At 36.9% G+C, this 20,428-nt stretch overlaps 1 protein-coding gene across 2 annotated transcripts in view; it reads left to right on the forward strand.

The window, feature by feature from the left end:
* SPA17 (sperm autoantigenic protein 17) overlaps positions 1-18,503 on the forward strand; it is a 23,875-nt gene extending 5,372 nt beyond the window's left edge. For both annotated transcript variants that reach the window (XM_017853855.1, XM_017853856.1), the window contains exons 3-5: positions 2,825-2,895; positions 13,065-13,151; positions 18,014-18,503. In XM_017853855.1, coding sequence (XP_017709344.1) covers positions 2,825-2,895; positions 13,065-13,151; positions 18,014-18,157 — 302 coding nt within the window. In that variant the 3' untranslated portion in view covers positions 18,158-18,503. The remainder of the gene's footprint in view (positions 1-2,824; positions 2,896-13,064; positions 13,152-18,013) is intronic.
* Positions 18,504-20,428: the final 1,925 nt, after the last annotated feature.

Below are 20,428 nucleotides of genomic sequence, written 5' to 3' on the forward strand. Positions count from 1 at the left end.
CATTTACCTTTAGGAGAAAGTGAACAGGGTAGATTAGAGAGAACATTATAGAAAATATCTTGAATTTGGAATCATAAAAGTTTAACATAGTTATAATTTTAAATTTAAAATTGTTAAGCTACTCGGGAGGCTGAGGCAGGGGAATGGCTTGAACCTGGGAGGCAGAGTTTCCAGTGGGCTGAGAACGCGCCACTGCACTACAGCTTGGCAACAGAGAGCGAGACTCCATCTCAAAAAAAAAAAAAAAAAAGCAGTTTCTTTTAATTTTATTTTATTTATTTTGAGACGGAGTCTCCCTCTGTTGCCCAGGCTGGAGTGCAATGGCCCAATCTCGGCTCACTGCAAGTTCCACCTCCTGGATTCACGCCATTCTCCTGCCTCAGCCTCCCAAGTAGCTGGGACTACAGGCGCCTGTCACCACGCCCAGTTAATTTTTTTTTTTTTTTTTTTTTTTTTGTATTTTTAGTAGAGACGGGTTTTCAGCATGTTAGACAGCATGTTAGACAGCATGTTAGACAGGATCTCCTGACCTCGTGATCCGCCCCCCTCGGCCTCCCAAAGTGCTGGGATTACAGTCGTGAGCCACCACACCCGGCCAAGAAAAGCAGTTTCTAAAATGTAAAAGCAAAGTGAAACATATGAGCCTAACTAGTATAGATCGGGTGACATAACCACACAGAAAGGAATTATTTCAAGTGATATTAAAATGGAGCAATTTAACTGTACATGCCTAGTGCATATATCCTAAAAACAAAATGAACTTTAAAAAAAAACCCTTAAGCTGCTTTCAGTAATCATTGTTAATCATATTATGGTATGGTTATTCTGAAATTATATATTGAATTTATGTATTGTAGAACAAAGCAAGTAAGGAACTAAGCTAGTGTTATTAGGAATAAGATTTTGGTGTAGGAAAATAACATACAATTATGAAGATGAAAGAGGTTAATAAAATCCTGTAATCTTAAATTTGAGTTGAAAAATATCAGTGTAACCTCATGTTTTCTCTTTAAAAAATGAAAGAAGTATTTTCTAGCTCTGTACATTAAAGGCCTCAAAACAATGACCAACCTAGTACCAGTGAGCACCCAGCTTCTAGGTTGTCATCTCTAAATACCATTCCCAGGAATGAGGGCTTCTTGGAGAACAAGCTAATTTCATGAACTTGGCAGGAAATATACAAGATTCGGCTGAACATCTTGCCATACCAGAAAACAAGGAAGCTATCAAAGGTTGCTAGAGGTGTTTCCAAAGGACTCAGGAACATTTGAGCACCTGAATAAGCTACCACTGGACAAATGTTTAATAATTAGAGCATCAATAAGAATAATATGTGCATTGGATTGGAATGAATCCATTTTCTTAAACATTCATGAATTTGTGATGGTTAAAAAAAAAAACTCATTGGTCATCTTGAGAGGATCCTAGGAATCCAACTGATTATTCTGAATAAAAGGAAAGAACTAAACCTTTAACCTTTCTTTTCTGTAAGAACTGTTCTTCAGAGTAACCCAACAGTTGATGAGGAAGAGTTTTCTTTAATGAGTACTCCAGAAAATAAAAAGGTATTGATCAAATTAGAGCATTACCATTTCACAACCCCTAAAGAAATGATCTAAGCAAAGATCATCAGGGGGCCAATAAAAATTATAAAAAGAGTAACCAGATATTATAAATTTTATGACAGAATTACACAGCACTACCAATCAAGTATACTTGCAGAAAAAAAATCAAACCATCAAACCCGAATCAGATCAAATCTATACATCTAGCTGCCAGTCTACAGGAAATTCAAAGGCAGAAGAACTTGTTAAAAACCACCATGGGGATAATCAGAAACATCTGAACTGTGAAAAACTCCAAAGAGAAAATGACCTAATTTCATCAACAAATAAATTGCAAGGAAAGAATAGGGACTGGGGGATCTTCCTTTAAAAGAAATTTAAAAGACATACAAAGAGCTGTGCATGCCCATTTTCGGGGTCCTGATTTGAACCAACAAATAAACAGACAATGGAAGAAATTTGGATAGTTGACTGAATAGTTGAGGATATTAGGGAATTGTTAATATTTTTAGTATTTTGAAGTATGATAGTGGTGTTGTGGTTATATTTTTAAAGAGTATATATTGAGATACATTCTGAAATAAATAACTGTAGATAAAATAACAGGATGCAAGGGAGGGGTTGGGTTAAAAATAATCAGAAGAAAGTGCAGAAAAATAATTAGAAGAAAAGGTTATAGATAAAATAAATCATGGGTTGATCATTGAATCTAGACAATATGCTTATGGAAGTTTGTTATCCTATCTACTTTTAACTTTGAAATTTTCATAATATAAAGTTAAAGAAAAAATTGTTCAAAAATAAATACCTCTCCTTGTCTATGTCAACTGTCTACATGATATACTTCATTAAAAAAAATTTCTCCCATCCTTCACTTTTCCAAACTTTCTGACAACTTAGCATTTAGTTTTATACATTTTTCTGTGTTTACTAATACATGTTCTAAGTGTCTACATTTATATTTAAATACTGGCATTTGTTCTTTTCCCTTTTATTATAAATTCTATGAAGGCAGAAATTATGTTTTTAGTGCTTTTCTAAATATCCCCAAAGGCTCATCCAATGTTCAGTTGATTATTATATATTTAATAATCATGGGTAATGTCTGCAGTGCTAGGCTATGTACAATGTCAATAAGATTTTGGACTGTCAGTAAAGAACCTATAATTTGAAACGAGAAACTTATATTTGTGTTACTATTCTACATTTACCTTAATGAATTCAAGTAAATCTGAAGTTACTATATTTTTATTATTTAGAAACCAACTTTGATCCAGCAGAATGGGGGAGTAAGGTAGAAGACCGCTTCTATAACAATCATGCATTCGAGGTATGGTCCTTTGAAGCTATTGGATTTGGCTATTTCTTCTCTCTGTCAACAGCTAGTGATTATTAGGCTATCCCCAGAATTGTGAGAATTATATGAGGAGGCATCACAAATAGCTTATTAAATCTTTTTAATTGTGCTGGGATTTTTTGATGAGAGTATTTTTCTAAAGTATCTGAGTCATGTACAGATATTTCACTTAAGTTTAACAATGAACACCAGGAAGAAGGTGCTTAAAAGTTATGAATAATTATTTCATCATTTATTCTTCAAATGTTTTCAGCATCACAGTGCTAAGCAATAGCAGGTACTCCACAAATAATTACTGAATTAATAGATGATATTTCATAGACCAAAACACTATTAGTCCAATTATTTCATTATCATTGATATTATATCATTTGTACAATAGACTGGTTAGAATTAAAGATGGTAATGGTATAGTTTTTTCAGAGTCTGAGCCTATCTTTCTCTTCAGCAGCTTTACAAAGACAGCTTTCTCAACCAAGTTTCCTCAAAAAAATTAAGGCCTAAACCAAAGGCACTAATTGCATGTAAGGAATCAGTGTCCTGCTTTGTATCTAGAGTGGTTCTGGTTAGGTACCATCCTCGGGAGAATTGAGAAAAGAGCCACTTAAAACATTCTCTGTGTTCCATGGTTCAGATAATGAATGCTGGTTGAGAAAGGCTGTGTGCTATCAGCATTATTGGCATCAACTGGAAACTTGATAGAAATTCAGAGTCTCACAGGAAACATGAAAAACAAGGAAATATGACACCCTAGAATGAACACAACAATTCTCCAGCAATAGATCGTAACTGGAATGAAATTCTTAAAGTCTCAGATAAGGAAGTCAAAATACTGATTTTTAAATATGGTCAGTGAGGTGCAAGATAAATCTGAAAACCAATACAAAGAACTCAGTGAAACAATTCAGGATATGAATGAAAAATTTTACAAGGGGATAGATTTTTATTTTAAAAAAACCCTAACATAAGTTCTGGAATTGAAGAATTCATTGAAGGAAATATAAAATACATTCAAAAGCTTTAGCAATAGACTAGACTAAGTAGAACAAAAAATTTTTAGAACTTGATTACATATCTGAAACAATCCAGTAAGACAAAAATAAAAAAGAATAAACAAATCCTTTAAGACATTTGGGACAACATAAATCAGCTGAATATTTGAATTATTGGTATCCCCAAGGACAAAAAGATCAGAAGGCTTAGAAAACCTATTTAATGCAATAATAGATGAAGGCATCGGAAGTTTAGCAAGAGATTTAAACATCCAGATATAGGAGGTGCAGTGATTCCCCAAACAAATACAATGCAAAAAAAAAAAGGTTTTCACCACAGCACATTAGAATCAAACTATCTAAAGTCAAAGAGTGAATTCTAAAAACAGCAAGAGAAAAACATCTCATCAACTGTGAGGGAAACCCAATCAGACTAATAACCATACTTCTCAGCAGAAACCTGACAGGCCAGGAGAGAATGGGATGAAAATTCAAAGAGCTGGAAGAAAACAACTATCAGCCGAGAATTCTATATCCAGCAAAATTAGCCTTCATAAATGAAGGAGAAATAAAGTATTTCCCAAACAAGCAAATGCTGAGGGCATTTGTCTGTACTAGGCTGACCCTGCAAGAAGTCTTCAAGGAAATCCTAAACTTGGAAGCAAAAAGATGGCATTTAGCATCATGAAAACACATGAAAGTATGAAACTCACTGTTAAAGCAATCACACAAAGGAGGAACAGAAATGAATCAAATGGCACCACTACGGAATTCCACCAATACACAGTGACAAACAGTAAGAGAAAAAGAAACAAATAATGTATAAGCCAGAAAGGAATTAACAATATGACAAAAGAAACAAAACTCTACATATCAATAATAACTTTAAACATATATGGATTAAATGCTCAACATAAAAGCTATAGACTGGCTGAATGGATTTCCTAAAAAAAAAAAAAAATGATTCAACTAAATGCTGCTAATAAGAAACTCACCTTACCTGTAAAAACATATAGACTGAAAGTAAAGAGGTGGAAAAAGATATTCCATGCCAACAGAAACCAAAAGCAAGCAGAAATAGCTATAACTATATTAGGTAAAACAGACTTTAAGTCAAAAACAGTAAAAAACAACAACAAACAAGTTTATTTTATAATGATAAAGGGATCAATTCAGTAAGAGGATATAACAATTGTAAATATATACACACCCAGCACTGGAGCAACCAGATTCATTAAAAACAAAATTACTATGTCTAAAGACAGAGGTAGACTACAATACAATAATAGTGAGGGGCTTCAACACCCCACTGAAAGCATTAGGTAAATTATCTAGACAGAAAATAAACAAAGTAACTGATATCATTTGACTGTGTCCCCACCCAAATCTCATCTTGAATTGTAGTTCCCATAATCCCCACATGTTGTGGGAGGGATGCAGTGGGAGGTAATTGAATCATGGAGGGTGATGGTTTAATAAGGGGCTTTTCCCTCCTTTGCTCAGCTCTCATTCTCTCTCCTGCCACTCTATGAAGAGATGCCTTCCACCATGATTGTAAGTTTTCTGAGGCCTCCTCAGCCATGCAGAACTGTGAATCAATTAAACTTCTTTTTTTAATAAATTACCCAGTCTCAAGTATTTCTTCGTAGCAGCATAAGAACAGTCTAATACAGTGATTTTTTTTTTTTTTTTTTTTTGAGGCAAAGTCTCATTCTGTCACCCAGGCTGGAGTGCAGTGGCACAATCTCAGCTTACTGCAACCCCCGCATCCTGGGTTCAAGTGATTGTCCTGCCTCAGCCTCCTGAGTACCTGGAATTACAGGTGCATGCCACCACGCCCAGCTAATTTTTGTATTTTGTATTTTCACCATGTTGGCCAGGCTAGTCTCAAACTCCTGGCCTCAAGTGATCCATCCACCTCTGCTTCCCAAATTACTGGGATTACCGTCATGAGCCACTGCTCCCAGCCTAATACAGTAAATTGGTACTGCAGAGAGTAAGGCACTGCTATAAAGATACCCAAAAATGTGGAAGTAACTTTGGAACTGGGTAACAGGCAGAGGTTGGAACTATTTGGAGGGCTCAGAAGACAGGAAAATGTTGGAAAGTTTGGAAATTCCTAGAGACTTGTTGAATGGCTTTGACCAAAATGCTGATAGTGATATGGACAACGAAGTCTAGGCTAAGGTGGTCTAAGATGGAGATGAGGAACTTGTTGAAAACTGGAGTAAAGGTCACTCTTACTATACAAAGAGACTGGCAGCATTTTGCCTCTTCCCTAAAGATCTGTGGAACTTTGAACTTGAGAGAGATAATTTACGGCATCTGGTGGAAGAAATTTCTAAGCAGCAAAGCACTCAAGAGGAAACAGATCATAAAAGTTTGGAAAATTTGCAGCCTCATGACACAATAGAAAGCAAACCCCATTTTCTGGGGAGAAATTCAAGCTGGCTGCAGAAATTTGCATAAATAATGAGAAGCTAAATGTTAATCACCAAGACAATGGGGAAAATGTCTCCAGGGTATGTCAGAGACCTTCACAGCAACTTCCCATCACAATCCTGGAGGTGTAGGAGGGAAAAATGGTTTCCTGGGCCAGACCCAGGGCTCCCCTGCTCTATGTAGCCTTGGGACATGGTGCCCTGTGTCCCCAGCTGCTTCAACTCCAGCCCTGGTTCAAAGGGGCCAATGTACAGTTCAGGCCATTGCTTCATAGGGTGCAAACTCCAAGCCTTGGTGGCTTACATGTGGTGTTGAGCCTGTGGGTCCACAGAAGTCAAGAATTGAAGTTTGGGAAACTCCACCTAGATTGCAGAGGATGTATGGAAACACCTGGATGTCCAGGCAGAAGTTTGCAGCAGGTTCAGAGCCCCCATGGAGAACCTCTACTAGAGTAGTGCAGAAGGGAAATGTGAGGTCAGAGCCCACATAGAGTCCCCATTGGGGCACTGCCTGGTGGAGCTGTGAGAAGAGGGCCGCCGTCCTCCAGGCCCTAGAATGGTAGATCCACCAACAGCTTGCACTGTGTGCATGGAAAAACTGCATACACTCAATGCCAGCCCGTGAAAGCATCCAGGAAGGGAGCTTTACCCTGCAAAGCCACAGGAGTGGAGCTTCCCAAGGCCATGGGAGCCTACCTCTTGCATCAGCGCACCATGGATATGAGACATGGACTCAAAGAAGATCATCTTGGAACTTTAAGGTTTAATGACTGCTCTGTTGGATTTCAGACTTACATGGGACCTGTAGCACCTTTGTTTTGGCCAATTTCTCCCCTTTGGAGCAGGTGTATTTACCCAATGCCTGTACCCCCATTGTATCTTGGAAGTAACTAACTTGCTTTTGATTTTACAAGCTCATAGGCATAAGGAACTTGCCTTGTCTCAAATAAGACTTTGAACTTGGACTTTTGGGTTAATGCTGGAATGAGTTAAGACTTTGGAAAGGCATGATTCTGTTTTGAAATGTGAGAGCATGAGATCTGGGAGGGGCCAGGGGTCAAATGATATGCTTTGACTGTGTCCTAACCCAAATCTCATCTTGAATTGTAGTTCTCATAATTCCCACATACCATGGGAGGGATCTTGTGGAGGTAATGGAATCATGGGTTGGGGGGTGGTTTAATAAGGGGCTTTTCTCTCTTTGCCCTGCTCTCATTCTCTCTCTTGCCACCCTTTGAAGAGGTGCCTTCTGCCTTGATAATAAGTTTCCTGAGGTCTCCCCAGCCATGCAGAACTGTGAGTCAATTAAACCTCTTTTCTTTATAAATTACCCAGTCTCAGGTATTTCTTCATAGCACTGTGAGAATGGATTGATACAATAGCACTGGACTGAAACCTGACTTTAAGCAAATGGACCTAACAGACATTTACAGAACATTCTACCCAACAACTGCAGAATATGTATTCTTTTCATCAGCACATGGAACATTCTCAAAGATAGACCATATTATGTTAGGGCACAAAACAAGTCTCAACAAATTTTAAAAAGTCAAAATAATATCAAGTATCTTGTCAGACCACAGTGGAATTAAACTAAAAATCAATACCAAGAAAGAACTTTGGAAATGATACAAATACATGGAAATCAAACAACATGTCTCTGAATGTCTATTGGATTAAAAAAGAACTTAAGACAGAAATTTTTAAAAACTGTTTGAAACAAATGAAAACTGGAAACACAACATATCCAAACCTATGGTGTACAGAAAACGTAGTGCTAAGAGAGAAGTTGATAGCAATAAATGCCTACATCAAAAATGCAGAAAGATTAGAAATTAATAATCAAAGGATGAACCTCAAGCAACTTGAAAAGCAAGAACAAACCAAACAGTAGCAGAAGAGAGAACAAAGATCAGAGCAAAACTAAATTAAATAGAGACTAAAATAACAATACAAAGGATTAACAAAACAAAAACTTGGTTCATTGAAAAGATAAATAAAATTGATAAATGGCTAGCTAGACTAACCAAGAAGAGAGAAGACCCAAATAAACAAAATCAGAAATGAAAAAGAAGATATTACAACTGATAGCACAGAAATACAAATGGTCATCAGAGACCATTATGAACAATTACACACTCACAAACTAGAAAACTTAGAGGAAATAGATAATTTCCTGGAAACATACAACCTACCAAGATTGAACCAGGAAGAAATAGAAAACCCGAACAGACTAATAACAAGTAGCAAGATTGATTCAGTAATAAAAATCTCCCCCACCCCAACACCACCAAAAAAAAAAGCCTAGGACTGGATGGATTCACAGCCAAATTCTACCTGGTTGTACATACAAAGGAGAACTAATACCAAGCTTCCTGAAACTATTCCAAAAAATTGAGAAGAACGGATTCTTCCTAACTCATTCTATGAAGCCAGTATCACCCTAATACCAACATGAGACAAGGACCCAACAAAAACAGAAAACTACAGACAAATACTCCTGGTGAACATAGCTTTAAAAATCTTCAACAGAATACTAGCAAACAGAATCCAACAGCACATCAAAAAGATAATACACCATGATAAAATCAGTTTTAAACCAGGGATGCAAGGATGGTTCAACATATGCAAATCAATAAATGTGATACATCACATCAACAAAATGAAAGACAAAAACCATATGCAGAAAAAGCATTTGATGAAATCCGACATCCCTTCATGATAAAAAGCCTCAACAAACTAGGCAGAGAAGGAACATACTTCAAAACAATAAATGCCATATACAAAAATCCCACAGCTAATATTATACCAAATGGGAAAAAGTTGAAAGCAATCCCCCAAAGAACAGGAACAAGACAAGGATGCCCATTTTCACCACTCCTATTCACCATAGTACTGGAAGTCCTAGCCAGAGCAATGAGGTAAGGGAAAGAAATAAAAAGCATCCATACTGGAAAAGAGGAAGTCACGTATCTCTGTTTGCTGATATATATATGTATATATATTTGGAGATGGGGTCTCACTCTGTCATCCAGGCTGGAGTGCCATGGTGTAATTATAGCTCACTGTAGCCTTGGCCTCCTGGGCTCAAGGGATCCTCCCATCTTAGCCTCCCAAGTTGCTAGGACTACAAACATGTGCCACCACACTGAATAATGTTTTTGTCTTTTGTAAAAACGGGCTTTTGCTATGTTCAGGCAGGTCTCAAACTCCTGGCCTCAAGCGATCATCCTGCCTTGGCCTCCCAAAGTGCCGGGATTACAGACATGAGCCACCATGCCTGACTCCCAATATAATCTTATATCTAGAAAAATCCAAAGACTCCACAAGAAAACTCTTAGATTTGTTAAATGAATTCAGTAAAGTTGCAGGATACAAAATCAATGCACAAAAATCAGTAGCATTTCTCTACACTAATAACAGTCTAACTGAGAAAGGAATCAAGAAGGCAATTCCATTTATAATACCTTTAAAAACACATAGGAGTAAATGTAACCAAGGAGGTGAAAAGCTGTACAAGAAAAACTACAGAACACTGATGAAACCAATTGAAGATGACACAAACAAATGGAAAAACATCATAGGCTCATGGATCAGAAGAATTAATATCTTTAAAATGACCATACTTCTCTAAAAAATCTACAGATTCATTGCTATCCCTATCAAAGTACCAACTCACTTTTCACAGAATTGGGAAAAACAATCCTAAAATTCATATGGAACCAAAAAAGAGTCCAAATAGCCAAAGCAATCCTGAACAGGAAGAACAAAACTGGAAACATCACATTACCTGACTTCAAATGATATTATAGGTTGGTGCAAAAGTAAATGCCATTTTTGCTATTACTTTCAGTGGAAAAGACTGCAATTACTTTTGCACCAACCTAATACCAGGCTATAGTAACCAAAACAGCGTAGAACTGGTATAAAAACAGATACATAGATCAACGGAATAGAGGAGAGGAGCCAGAAATAAAGCCATGTACATATAGCCAACTGATCTTTAGCAAAGCTGATAAGAACATATATTATGGAAAGGATATCATCCTCTTCAATAAATAGTGCTGGCAAAATTGGAGAGCCATATGTAGAAAAATGAAACTGGACCCCTATCTCCTATTGTACACAAAAATCAACTCATCATGGATTAAAGACTTAAACATAAGACCTAAAACTATAAAAATACTAGAGGAAAACCTAGGGGAAACTTTTCTGGATATTGGTCTAGGCAAAGAATGTATGACTAAGACCACCAAAGCACAGGCAACAAAAACAAAAATAGACAAATGGGACTTAATTAAACTAAGAAGCTTCTGCACAGTAAAAGAAATAATCAACAGAGTGAAGACAAGCTGTTGAATGGGAGAAAATATTTGCAAACTATTCATCCAACAAGGGACTAATATCCAAAATACACAAGGGAGTCCAACAATTCAACAACAACAAAAAATAAGTAATCCCATTAAAAAGTGGGCAAAGGGCTGGGCGTGGTGGTTCATGCCTGTAATCCCAGCACTTTGGGAGGCAAGGCAGGAAGATTGCTTGAGCCTGGGAGCTTGACATTAGCATGCGCAACATGTCAAAACCCATCTCTTCAAAAAATTAGCCAGATGTGGTGGTGTGCACCTGTAGGCCCCAGCTACTCAGGAGGCTAAGGTGAGAGGACCACTTGAGCCCACAGGCCAAGGCTGTAGTGCATTCCAGCCTGGGCAACAGAGTGAGGCCCTGTCTCAAAAAGAAAGAAAGAAAGAAAGAGAGAAAGAGAGAAAGAAAGGAGGGAAGGAGAGAGGGAGGGAGGAAAAAGTACTTGGAAAAGGATATGAATAGAGTTTTTTTAGAAGAAGACATACAGATGTCCAACAGGTATATTTAAAAATGCTCAAAATCACTAATCATCAGATAAGTACAAATCAAAACTACAATAAGATATTATCTTACCCCACTCAGAATGACTATTTTGAAAAAGACAATAACAGATACTGGCAAGGATGCAGAGAAAGGAGAACTCTTATACACTGTTGTCAGGAATGTAAATTAGTACAGCCTCTAACGAAAGCAGTATGGAGATTTCACAAAAAACTAAAAATAGAACAAACATTCGGTCCAGCAATCTCTGTGCTAGTATCTACCCAAAGGAAAATAAATCAATACATCAAAAGATGCCTTCATTTTTATGTTGTTTGCAACACCATTCACAACAGCAAAGATATGGAATCAACCTAAGTGTCTGTCCAATGGATGAATGAATAAGGAAAATATGGGATATATACACAATGGAATACAATTCAGCCATAATAAAGAATGAAGTCATGTCTTTTCCAGCAACGTGGATGAAACAGGAGGCCATTATCTTAAGCCAGGCACAGAAAGACGTGTAGGGCTTATTTTCGTTCATAAGTGGGTGCTGAAAAAATGTGTTTAAATGGGCATAGACAGTGGAATGATCGATAATGGAGACTCAGAAGAGTGAGGAGCGGTGGGAGAAGGGACAATAATGAGAAATTGGTTAAAGGCTAAAATGTACATTATTTGGGTGACTGACACCCTAAAAGCCCTGACTTGATCACCAATCAACACATGTAACAAAATTGTACATATACTCCATAAATTTGTACAAATATAAAAGAAAAAGAAGAAATTCAAAGTATTGGGCCCCACTCCAGGTCTACAAATCAGAAGTTACATTTTTAAGAGATGACCAGAATAATTCATAGGCACATTAAAATTTGAGAACACTGCTCTAGACAAGTGAGGTAGTGCTATTGGCCACAAAGCACAGCAGATATTAGAATTGAAAAGAATTACCAAAGTTCAAGTTTTGGTGGTGATCTCCAGCAGATTTGGGGAATTTCCTGAAGAAGGAGCTGTCACTTATTACACGAGTTTGAAAGTGAAGTTCCATCCATTTGTGCCTGCAGACATGGGTGTGTTCTGTGTATTTCCATTTTACTAGATTCTCTGGGCTCGTGTTTTATTTGTATTCATGTTCTATCGATATCAAAGGAATAATGTTGAAAAATGTTAAAATCTTTGCGTCACATAGCAATTTTGGGGTGTTTCTTTTTTTGATTTTAAAGGCTTTATTTGATTAACTTATATATTCTTACATTTTGGTTTTATGGGTTGAAGAAGCTCTCTCCATAGGTGTGAATTAGCAATGGAGGAAGACTTAAATAGCCACGTCAAAATAGGCAGAGGTGGTTTCTCCTTTTATATTTAAATCATAAAGCAAAACTCTACAGCAAAAGTTACTTCTTTGACTAGTTTTAATCCATAAATGTCACTAAAAAGTCAATTTGATGTCACATTCTGGAAGACAATGTCATTTATTTTATTCCTATTTTAGAAACTATTGGAACCTCTTTTTTATACTTTGTTCAGGATTCATTACATCATCTTACCAACTTTTAGTATAGGACAGTGGTTTATTTTTAACATAAAACAGTGGTACACACATTCCAAAAGCAACAGATCAAACATTTTTGCCAATTATTTGGTCTTTAATATTTGTTTACACATATTCCCTTAAGAGCTTTTATTATTTCTTCTTGTTTCAATGTATTTTCCTTATTAAAAGATAAATATGTAGTATTTAATTCCTCCTATTTCTCAGTAATTTAAAGTAATATTTCGTTACTTCTAAGCAGTTTGATACAAGATTTTGCTATTTTGGAAACATTGCTGATTTGGCTCTCTTCTATCTGTCCAGGAGCAAGAACCACCTGAGAAAAGTGATCCTAAACAAGAAAAGTCTCAGATATCTGGGAAGGAGGAAGAGACATCAGTCACCATCTTAGTATGTAATATTTTTCATGTACTATTGGATTCCCACAAAGAATGATATTGCCCAATTTAAAATTGAACTCTAAATATGAATGTCTGTTATCTTTATTGTCAAAATTATGATTTTACTTTTCCAGATAATTAACATCAGTGATAAACTAACTGGTAGATCATTTTAGCCATGTCTTTTATGATCAAAACTCATTTTCCCTTAAAATTAAATCTTACTTTTCAAGATTGTTCATGGATGGGAAAATCTCCCTATGGGGAAGGGCAGACAGAACTCACAGCCCTAGTCATGATCCTTCAGATTCATCTTCCACTTTGGGAATTTTTCACTAATTGGTGCTGTCACCACTACACAATGGCAAATGTTCAGAGATAACAAAAGGAAAAATCACAGGGAATTACATACAGCCAAAATAATGGCTTTACAACAATGTGGTTTATTTATCTTCCATGCATAACCCTCTACAAAAATGCCTTTGTGCCTGATGTACTACATCAAAGCAGTCAAGACATAGCAGAGGCCAGGTGCGGTGGCTCATGCCTGTAATCCCAGCACTTTGGGAGGCCAAGGCAGGCGGATCACGGTGAAACCCCATCTCTACTAAAAATATAAAAAATTAGCCGACTGTGGAGGCGGGCACCTGTAGTTCCAGCTACTTGGGAGGCTGAGGCAGGAGATGGCGTGAACCCAGGAGGCAGAGGTTGTAGTGAGCCCAGGTCGCACCACTGCACTCCAGCCTGGGCAACAGTGCAAGACTCCTTCTCAAAAAAAGAAAAAAAAAAAAAAAAAAGAACATACCAAAGTCCACCCTCAAAGGCCTATGTTCAGTAATGTCACTTTAATAACTTGAAGTCAGCAACAGTGAGAATATTAAGACCATGGCAAGCACTGCAAATCAGGGTTTTGTTTCTTCTGGAGAGCCAGTTGTTAAAACACTTACCAGTACACCATTGTCTATATTCTTCAGACTCTTGTGGACTAGGCCTCATAAGAAGAACTCACTCTCTACAATGTCGAAGTTCAAACTTCTGAGTTCCTTTTTATGTCTCAGGTCCCAGGTAGTTGCCCGAGAACTGGCAGCCAGAATGGATATCCCCTCAAGGAATACCCTACTTCCTACCCAGTGATGCATTGCTTTTCCCTATAAGATTTACAGGTGGCTGGGCGCGGTGGCTCAAGCCTGTAATCCCAGCACTTTGGGAGGCCGAGACGGGCAGATCACGAGGTCAAGAGATCGAGACCATCCTAGCTAACCCGGTGAAACCCTGTCTCTACTAAAAAATACAAAAAACTAGCCGGGCGAGGTGGCGGGCGCCTGTAGTCCCAGCTACTGGGGAGGCTGAGGCAGGAGAATGGCGTAAACCCGGGAGGCAGAGCTTGCAGTGAGCTGAGATCCGGCCACTGCGCTCCAGCCTGGGCGACAGAGAGAAACTCAGTCTCAAAAAAAAAAAAAGATGTACAGGTTATTCAATTGTATTGTTTTCTGTTATATTCAATTATATTCAATTTCCATTGTATTCAATTATATTCAATTGTACTCTGAAGATTCATGCATTTTACTGTCTGTAAATTTAGAGCTAAAATTTATAACCAATTTTTTTTAAAAGAGGGTATGTGCCAAAGTTCAACCAACCATGTTAAAACTGACATTATTGAACTAAATGGATTTTATCCATTTACTATTAGGTTGTACTGAAATAACATTACATTAAGATATAACAGGAAGATTAACCTTAAGATGTAACAGGAAGTCAAGCAAGAAGGGAGTTTTATTTCCTTACATCTTTCATAGGTGCTCTTACACAGGTTTTCGTGAGTTTGAGTTTGAGCAGGGATCTCACTGATTTCAAACTTGAGTGTATATTTGTTTGCCTATATTAGGATGTTGTCTTGAAGAATTTTGTACCATTCTGTTTGCATTTAAAAGTTTAAGAGCTAGATTTGTCTCATTGTTTATAATGGGGGGATAGGAGGCTTGAGCAACCCAAAGGTCCGTTAATATGAGATTGAGTAAATATTAAATAAAGGTACATCAGTATAATATAATGATGTCATAAAAAAAGAATGAGCAGAGTTATACACTGACTAATAACAAAGAAAAGAGAACCAAGATATATCATTACATGGAAAAGTAGCTGCAGAACTCTGTGATTAGCATGATCTCATTTTAAAATAAAAGGCATATATATATATATATATATATACCCATATGAATATATTTGCATATAGAGAAATTTTGGAAGGATGTAGATACTCAACTCATAATAATGGGTATCTCCCAGGAGCAGGATTTGGATAGAGGGAGAAAATTATCACTGCCAGTGACATTTGAGTTTTTAAAGTGTATATATGTCATTTCTGTAATTTTAAAAGATATATTAAAAGCTATATACTCAATTGTACACTGAAGATTCATGCATTTTACTGTCTGTAAATTTAGAGCTAAAAATTTATACCCAATTTTTTTTAAAAGAGGGTATGTGCCAAAGTTCAACCAACCATGTTAAAACTGACATTATTGAACTAAATGGATTTTATCCATTTACTATTAGGTTGTACTGAAATAACATTACATTAAGATATAACAGGAAGATTAACCTTAAGATGTAACAGGAAGTCAAGCAAGAAGGGAGTTTTATTTCCTTACATCTTTCATAGGTGCTCTTACACAGGTTTTCGTGAGTTTGAGTTTGAGCAGGGATCTCACTGATTTCAAACTTGAGTGTATATTTGTTTGCCTATATTAGGATGTTGTCTTGAAGAATTTTGTACCATTCTGTTTGCATTTAAAAGTTTAAGAGCTAGATTTGTCTCATTGTTTATAATGGGGGGATAGGAGGCTTGAGCAACCCAAAGGTCCGTTAATATGAGATTGAGTAAATATTAAATAAAGGTACATCAGTATAATATAATGATGTCATAAAAAAAGAATGAGCAGAGTTATACACTGACTAATAACAAAGAAAAAGAGAACCAAGATATATCATTACATGGAAAAAGTAGCTGCAGAACTCTGTGATTAGCATGATCTCATTTTTAAAATAAAAAGGCATATATATATATATATATATATACCCATATGAATATATTTGCATATAGAGAAATTTTGGAAGGATGTAGATACTCAACTCATAATAATGGGTATCTCCCAGGAGCAGGATTTGGATAGAGGGAGAAAATTATCACTGCCAGTGACATTTGAGTTTTTAAAGTGTATATATGTCATTTCTGTAATTTTAAAAGATATATTAAAAGCTATATACTCAATTGTACACTGAAGATTCATGCATTTTACTGTCTGTAAATTTAGAGCTAAAAATTTATACCCAATTTTTTTTAAAAGAGGGTATGTGCCAAAGTTCAACCAACCATGTTAAAACTGACATTATTGAACTAAATGGATTTTATCCATTTACTATTAGGTTGTACTGAAATAACATTACATTAAGATATAACAGGAAGATTAACCTTAAGATGTAACAGGAAGTCAAGCAAGAAGGGAGTTTTATTTCCTTACATCTTTCATAGGTGCTCTTACACAGGTTTTCGTGAGTTTGAGTTTGAGCAGGGATCTCACTGATTTCAAACTTGAGTGTATATTTGTTTGCCTATATTAGGATGTTGTCTTGAAGAATTTTGTACCATTCTGTTTGCATTTAAAAGTTTAAGAGCTAGATTTGTCTCATTGTTTATAATGGGGGGATAGGAGGCTTGAGCAACCCAAAGGTCCGTTAATATGAGATTGAGTAAATATTAAATAAAGGTACATCAGTATAATATAATGATGTCATAAAAAAAGAATGAGCAGAGTTATACACTGACTAATAACAAAGAAAAAGAGAACCAAGATATATCATTACATGGAAAAAGTAGCTGCAGAACTCTGTGATTAGCATGATCTCATTTTTAAAATAAAAAGGCATATATATATATATATATATATACCCATATGAATATATTTGCATATAGAGAAATTTTGGAAGGATGTAGATACTCAACTCATAATAATGGGTATCTCCCAGGAGCAGGATTTGGATAGAGGGAGAAAATTATCACTGCCAGTGACATTTGAGTTTTTAAAGTGTATATATGTCATTTCTGTAATTTTAAAAGATATATTAAAAGCTATATACTCAATTGTACACTGAAGATTCATGCATTTTACTGTCTGTAAATTTAGAGCTAAAATTTATACCCAATTTTTTTTAAAAGAGGGTATGTGCCAAAGTTCAACCAACCGTGTTAAAACTGACATTATTGGACTAAATAGATTTCTCTTCGGCACCTCACTTTAAATGTATGACTATGATTAGCTAATCATTGAGAAATTGAGAAGTTACTCTAATTCATTATATATAATTGTGATTATTTTGAAACATAACATTTACTATTCTTTCTCCTTAACATTTTTACCATGCCTCAAAGATTCTTTCTTGTCCCCCCAAACCCCCCAAAAAATGTTATTGCTCAGGAAACTTAAATAGACACTATTTTGGGGGAAAGAAAGTTGGCAATGATCTTTTGTTGCACAGACATATTAAAAGATATGTCTTTTAATATATATCTGTATTCTTCATACTCCAGACTCTTGTGGACTAGTCCTCATAAGAAAGAAGAACTCACTCTCTACAATGTCGAAGTTCAAACTTCTGAGTTCCTTTTTATGTCTCAGGCGAACAAAATGCTGCTATTTTGGCATTTGCCATTTGGTACATATACAATGTGACAATATATGAAATTCCCTCAGGAAGCAACAACTCTCAGATAGTTGCATCCCTAAATTGATTAAATTTATTGCATTATTTTTATGACATCAAAATACGGCATGTTTAAAGAGTCTCTTACTTTTTCTCCTTTCGATGAAGGACTCTTCTGAGGAAGATAAGGAAAAAGAAGAGGTTGCTGCTGTCAAAATCCAAGCTGCCTTCCGGGGACACGTAGCCAGAGAGGAGGTAAAGAAAATGAAAACAGATAGTCTTCAAAATGAGGAAAAAGAGGAAAACAAGTGAGGACACTGGTTTTACCTCCAGGACACATGAAAAATAATCCAAATCCATCAACCTTCTTGTTAATGTCATTTTTTCCTGCGGAAGGAAGATTTGATGTTGTGAAATAACATTCGTTGCTGTTGTGAAAATCTGTCATGAGCATTTGTTTAATAAGCATACCATTGAAACATGCCACTAGAAGACTCCTCTGAGATCATGAGTTTGTTTACACTTGTCTCAAGCCTATCTATAGAGACCCTTGGATTTAGAATTACAGAACAAAAGCATCTGAGATTACAGAGATCTCAGAGGTTGTGTTTTAACCATTATCAAATGAATAAATCCTCTCTATCACATGCCCCAAAAATGTTCTTTAGCTCCTGTTTCACTCCTAGTGATAAAGAATTTCACTGCTTTTTAAGGATAGTCTATTTAATTTTGGAATTTTAGAAAGATAAGCTGGGACAAAAATCTGCCTCCTTCAGCCTGGCCCACATGGTGAAACCCCATGTCTACTAAAAATACAAAAATTGGCCAGGCATGGCGGCGCACACCTGCAATCCCAGCTACTTGGGAGGCTGAGGCAGGAGAATTGCTTGAACCTGGGAAGTGGAGGTTGCAGTGAACCGAGATTGCGCCACTGCACTCCAGCCTGGGCGCCAGAGCAAGACTCCATCTCAAAAAAAAAAAAAAAAAAAAAAAAAAAACCCTGCCTCCTTGTAAGTTTAACCCACTGGCTTTCATTTTTCATACATGTATTCAATCATTTATTGAAAATGTATTGAGCACTATTCATGTGCTGGGAATTAATAGTGAATATTTGTTCTTACACTCATGCAATTTACAATTCTTTATTGTTTTGCTCTCCAGAACCACACAGAACAAGACTAATAACATCATATTGGAAAAAGCAAAAGCTATCATATCATGCTGCCTTCTTCAGTTAAAACTTCCCAAGTTTTTAAGTATACAAATGGTAATGCCTGTTTCACAAACTCAGAGGCTTTATCTCTTTTATGTTTTCAATGAACCATTCAAATCCCCAGCGCCTTATTTTTAGAAAGTTCAGTCTCTCCTTTTGAGGCCTCTCCACCCTTGCTTGTCGAAGAAACTGAGAGTTCATGTCTTAGACCAAAGGGTGCAGTTCTCTTCCCAATACAAAGGGTAGAAAGTGGAGTCTTACCATTTAGTTAATGCTGTTGCCTTCTACCATAATGTTGTAGCATAGTCCAGCAGACTGAGGCGATTCTCTGGCTGGTTCCAATCCTGCCTGCACCCTAGTGGATGACCCATGATTTAGTTCCAGGATTACATCTCTCTTGGTTTATAGTCACAAAGTCAGTCTTCCCCAAAACTCAAAACAAGCCAGGATGGCTCAGTCCTGAGGAGCTTCTAAAACCAGGTATATGTTGTCACAACAAATACTCTCCTACAAACACTTTGATCCTTGTCCTAGGCTTAGACATGCTCTTTCTGCAAAGCAGTTTTATTTCAGGTGTCTCACTGCCCTTCCCTGGCACTAAGCCTTTATCAGACTCTGCAACAGAGGTTCCCCCAAGTGATCGCCACTCAAACACAGTTGATTCACACCAACCCTTCCAAGGTTGTGGCATTCATTCTCTAATGTCCACTCATACAGGCAGCCTTTCTCCTTCCAAAATCTTGCTGCCACTATAGAGAGTTTCATGCTAGCTAAACACAAGTCTCTAATATCCCCCTTCCTCCCCTCCTTAACCCCTCTCCTCCAGGCTTACAGAGTAAAAGAAATCAGTTCTCCTCCAGGATTCCAGCTGTTCATCCCTCCCATTCCACTGAAAGCACCAGCTTCTAATACCTTCCCCTCTCAGACAGAGCCATCCTGCTTAGAGAATTATCAAGGGAGGACCCAGAATTTATGCAAAGACTTAGATTCCCTGACCTGGAGAGGAGACCAGAAGAGAAAAAAAGGGATTTTTTTCCCTAGTGAGTATATAGCAGGAAAAAAAAAAGAGATGAGTTAGCCTTTTCAGTAAATTCTCTTGTTATACACATAAAGTGACTAACACTGCGCATTCCATACACACACACACACACACACACACACACACACAGATCTAGTGGTGGTGATATTTGTAGTGAAGGAGGAAAAGGAAAAGGCAAGCAATGGATGTGATATTATGAGAACAACACATATGAATGACACTTTATTAGAACTTATCGGCCGGGCGCGGTGGCTCAAGCCTGTAATCCCAGCACTTTGGGAGGCCGAGACGGGCAGATCACGAGGTCAGGAGATCGAGACCATCCTGGCTA

Source organism: Rhinopithecus bieti, unplaced genomic scaffold, assembly GCF_001698545.2.
Source record: "Rhinopithecus bieti isolate Rb0 unplaced genomic scaffold, ASM169854v2 scaffold_37463, whole genome shotgun sequence".
NCBI lineage: Eukaryota > Metazoa > Chordata > Mammalia > Primates > Cercopithecidae > Rhinopithecus > Rhinopithecus bieti.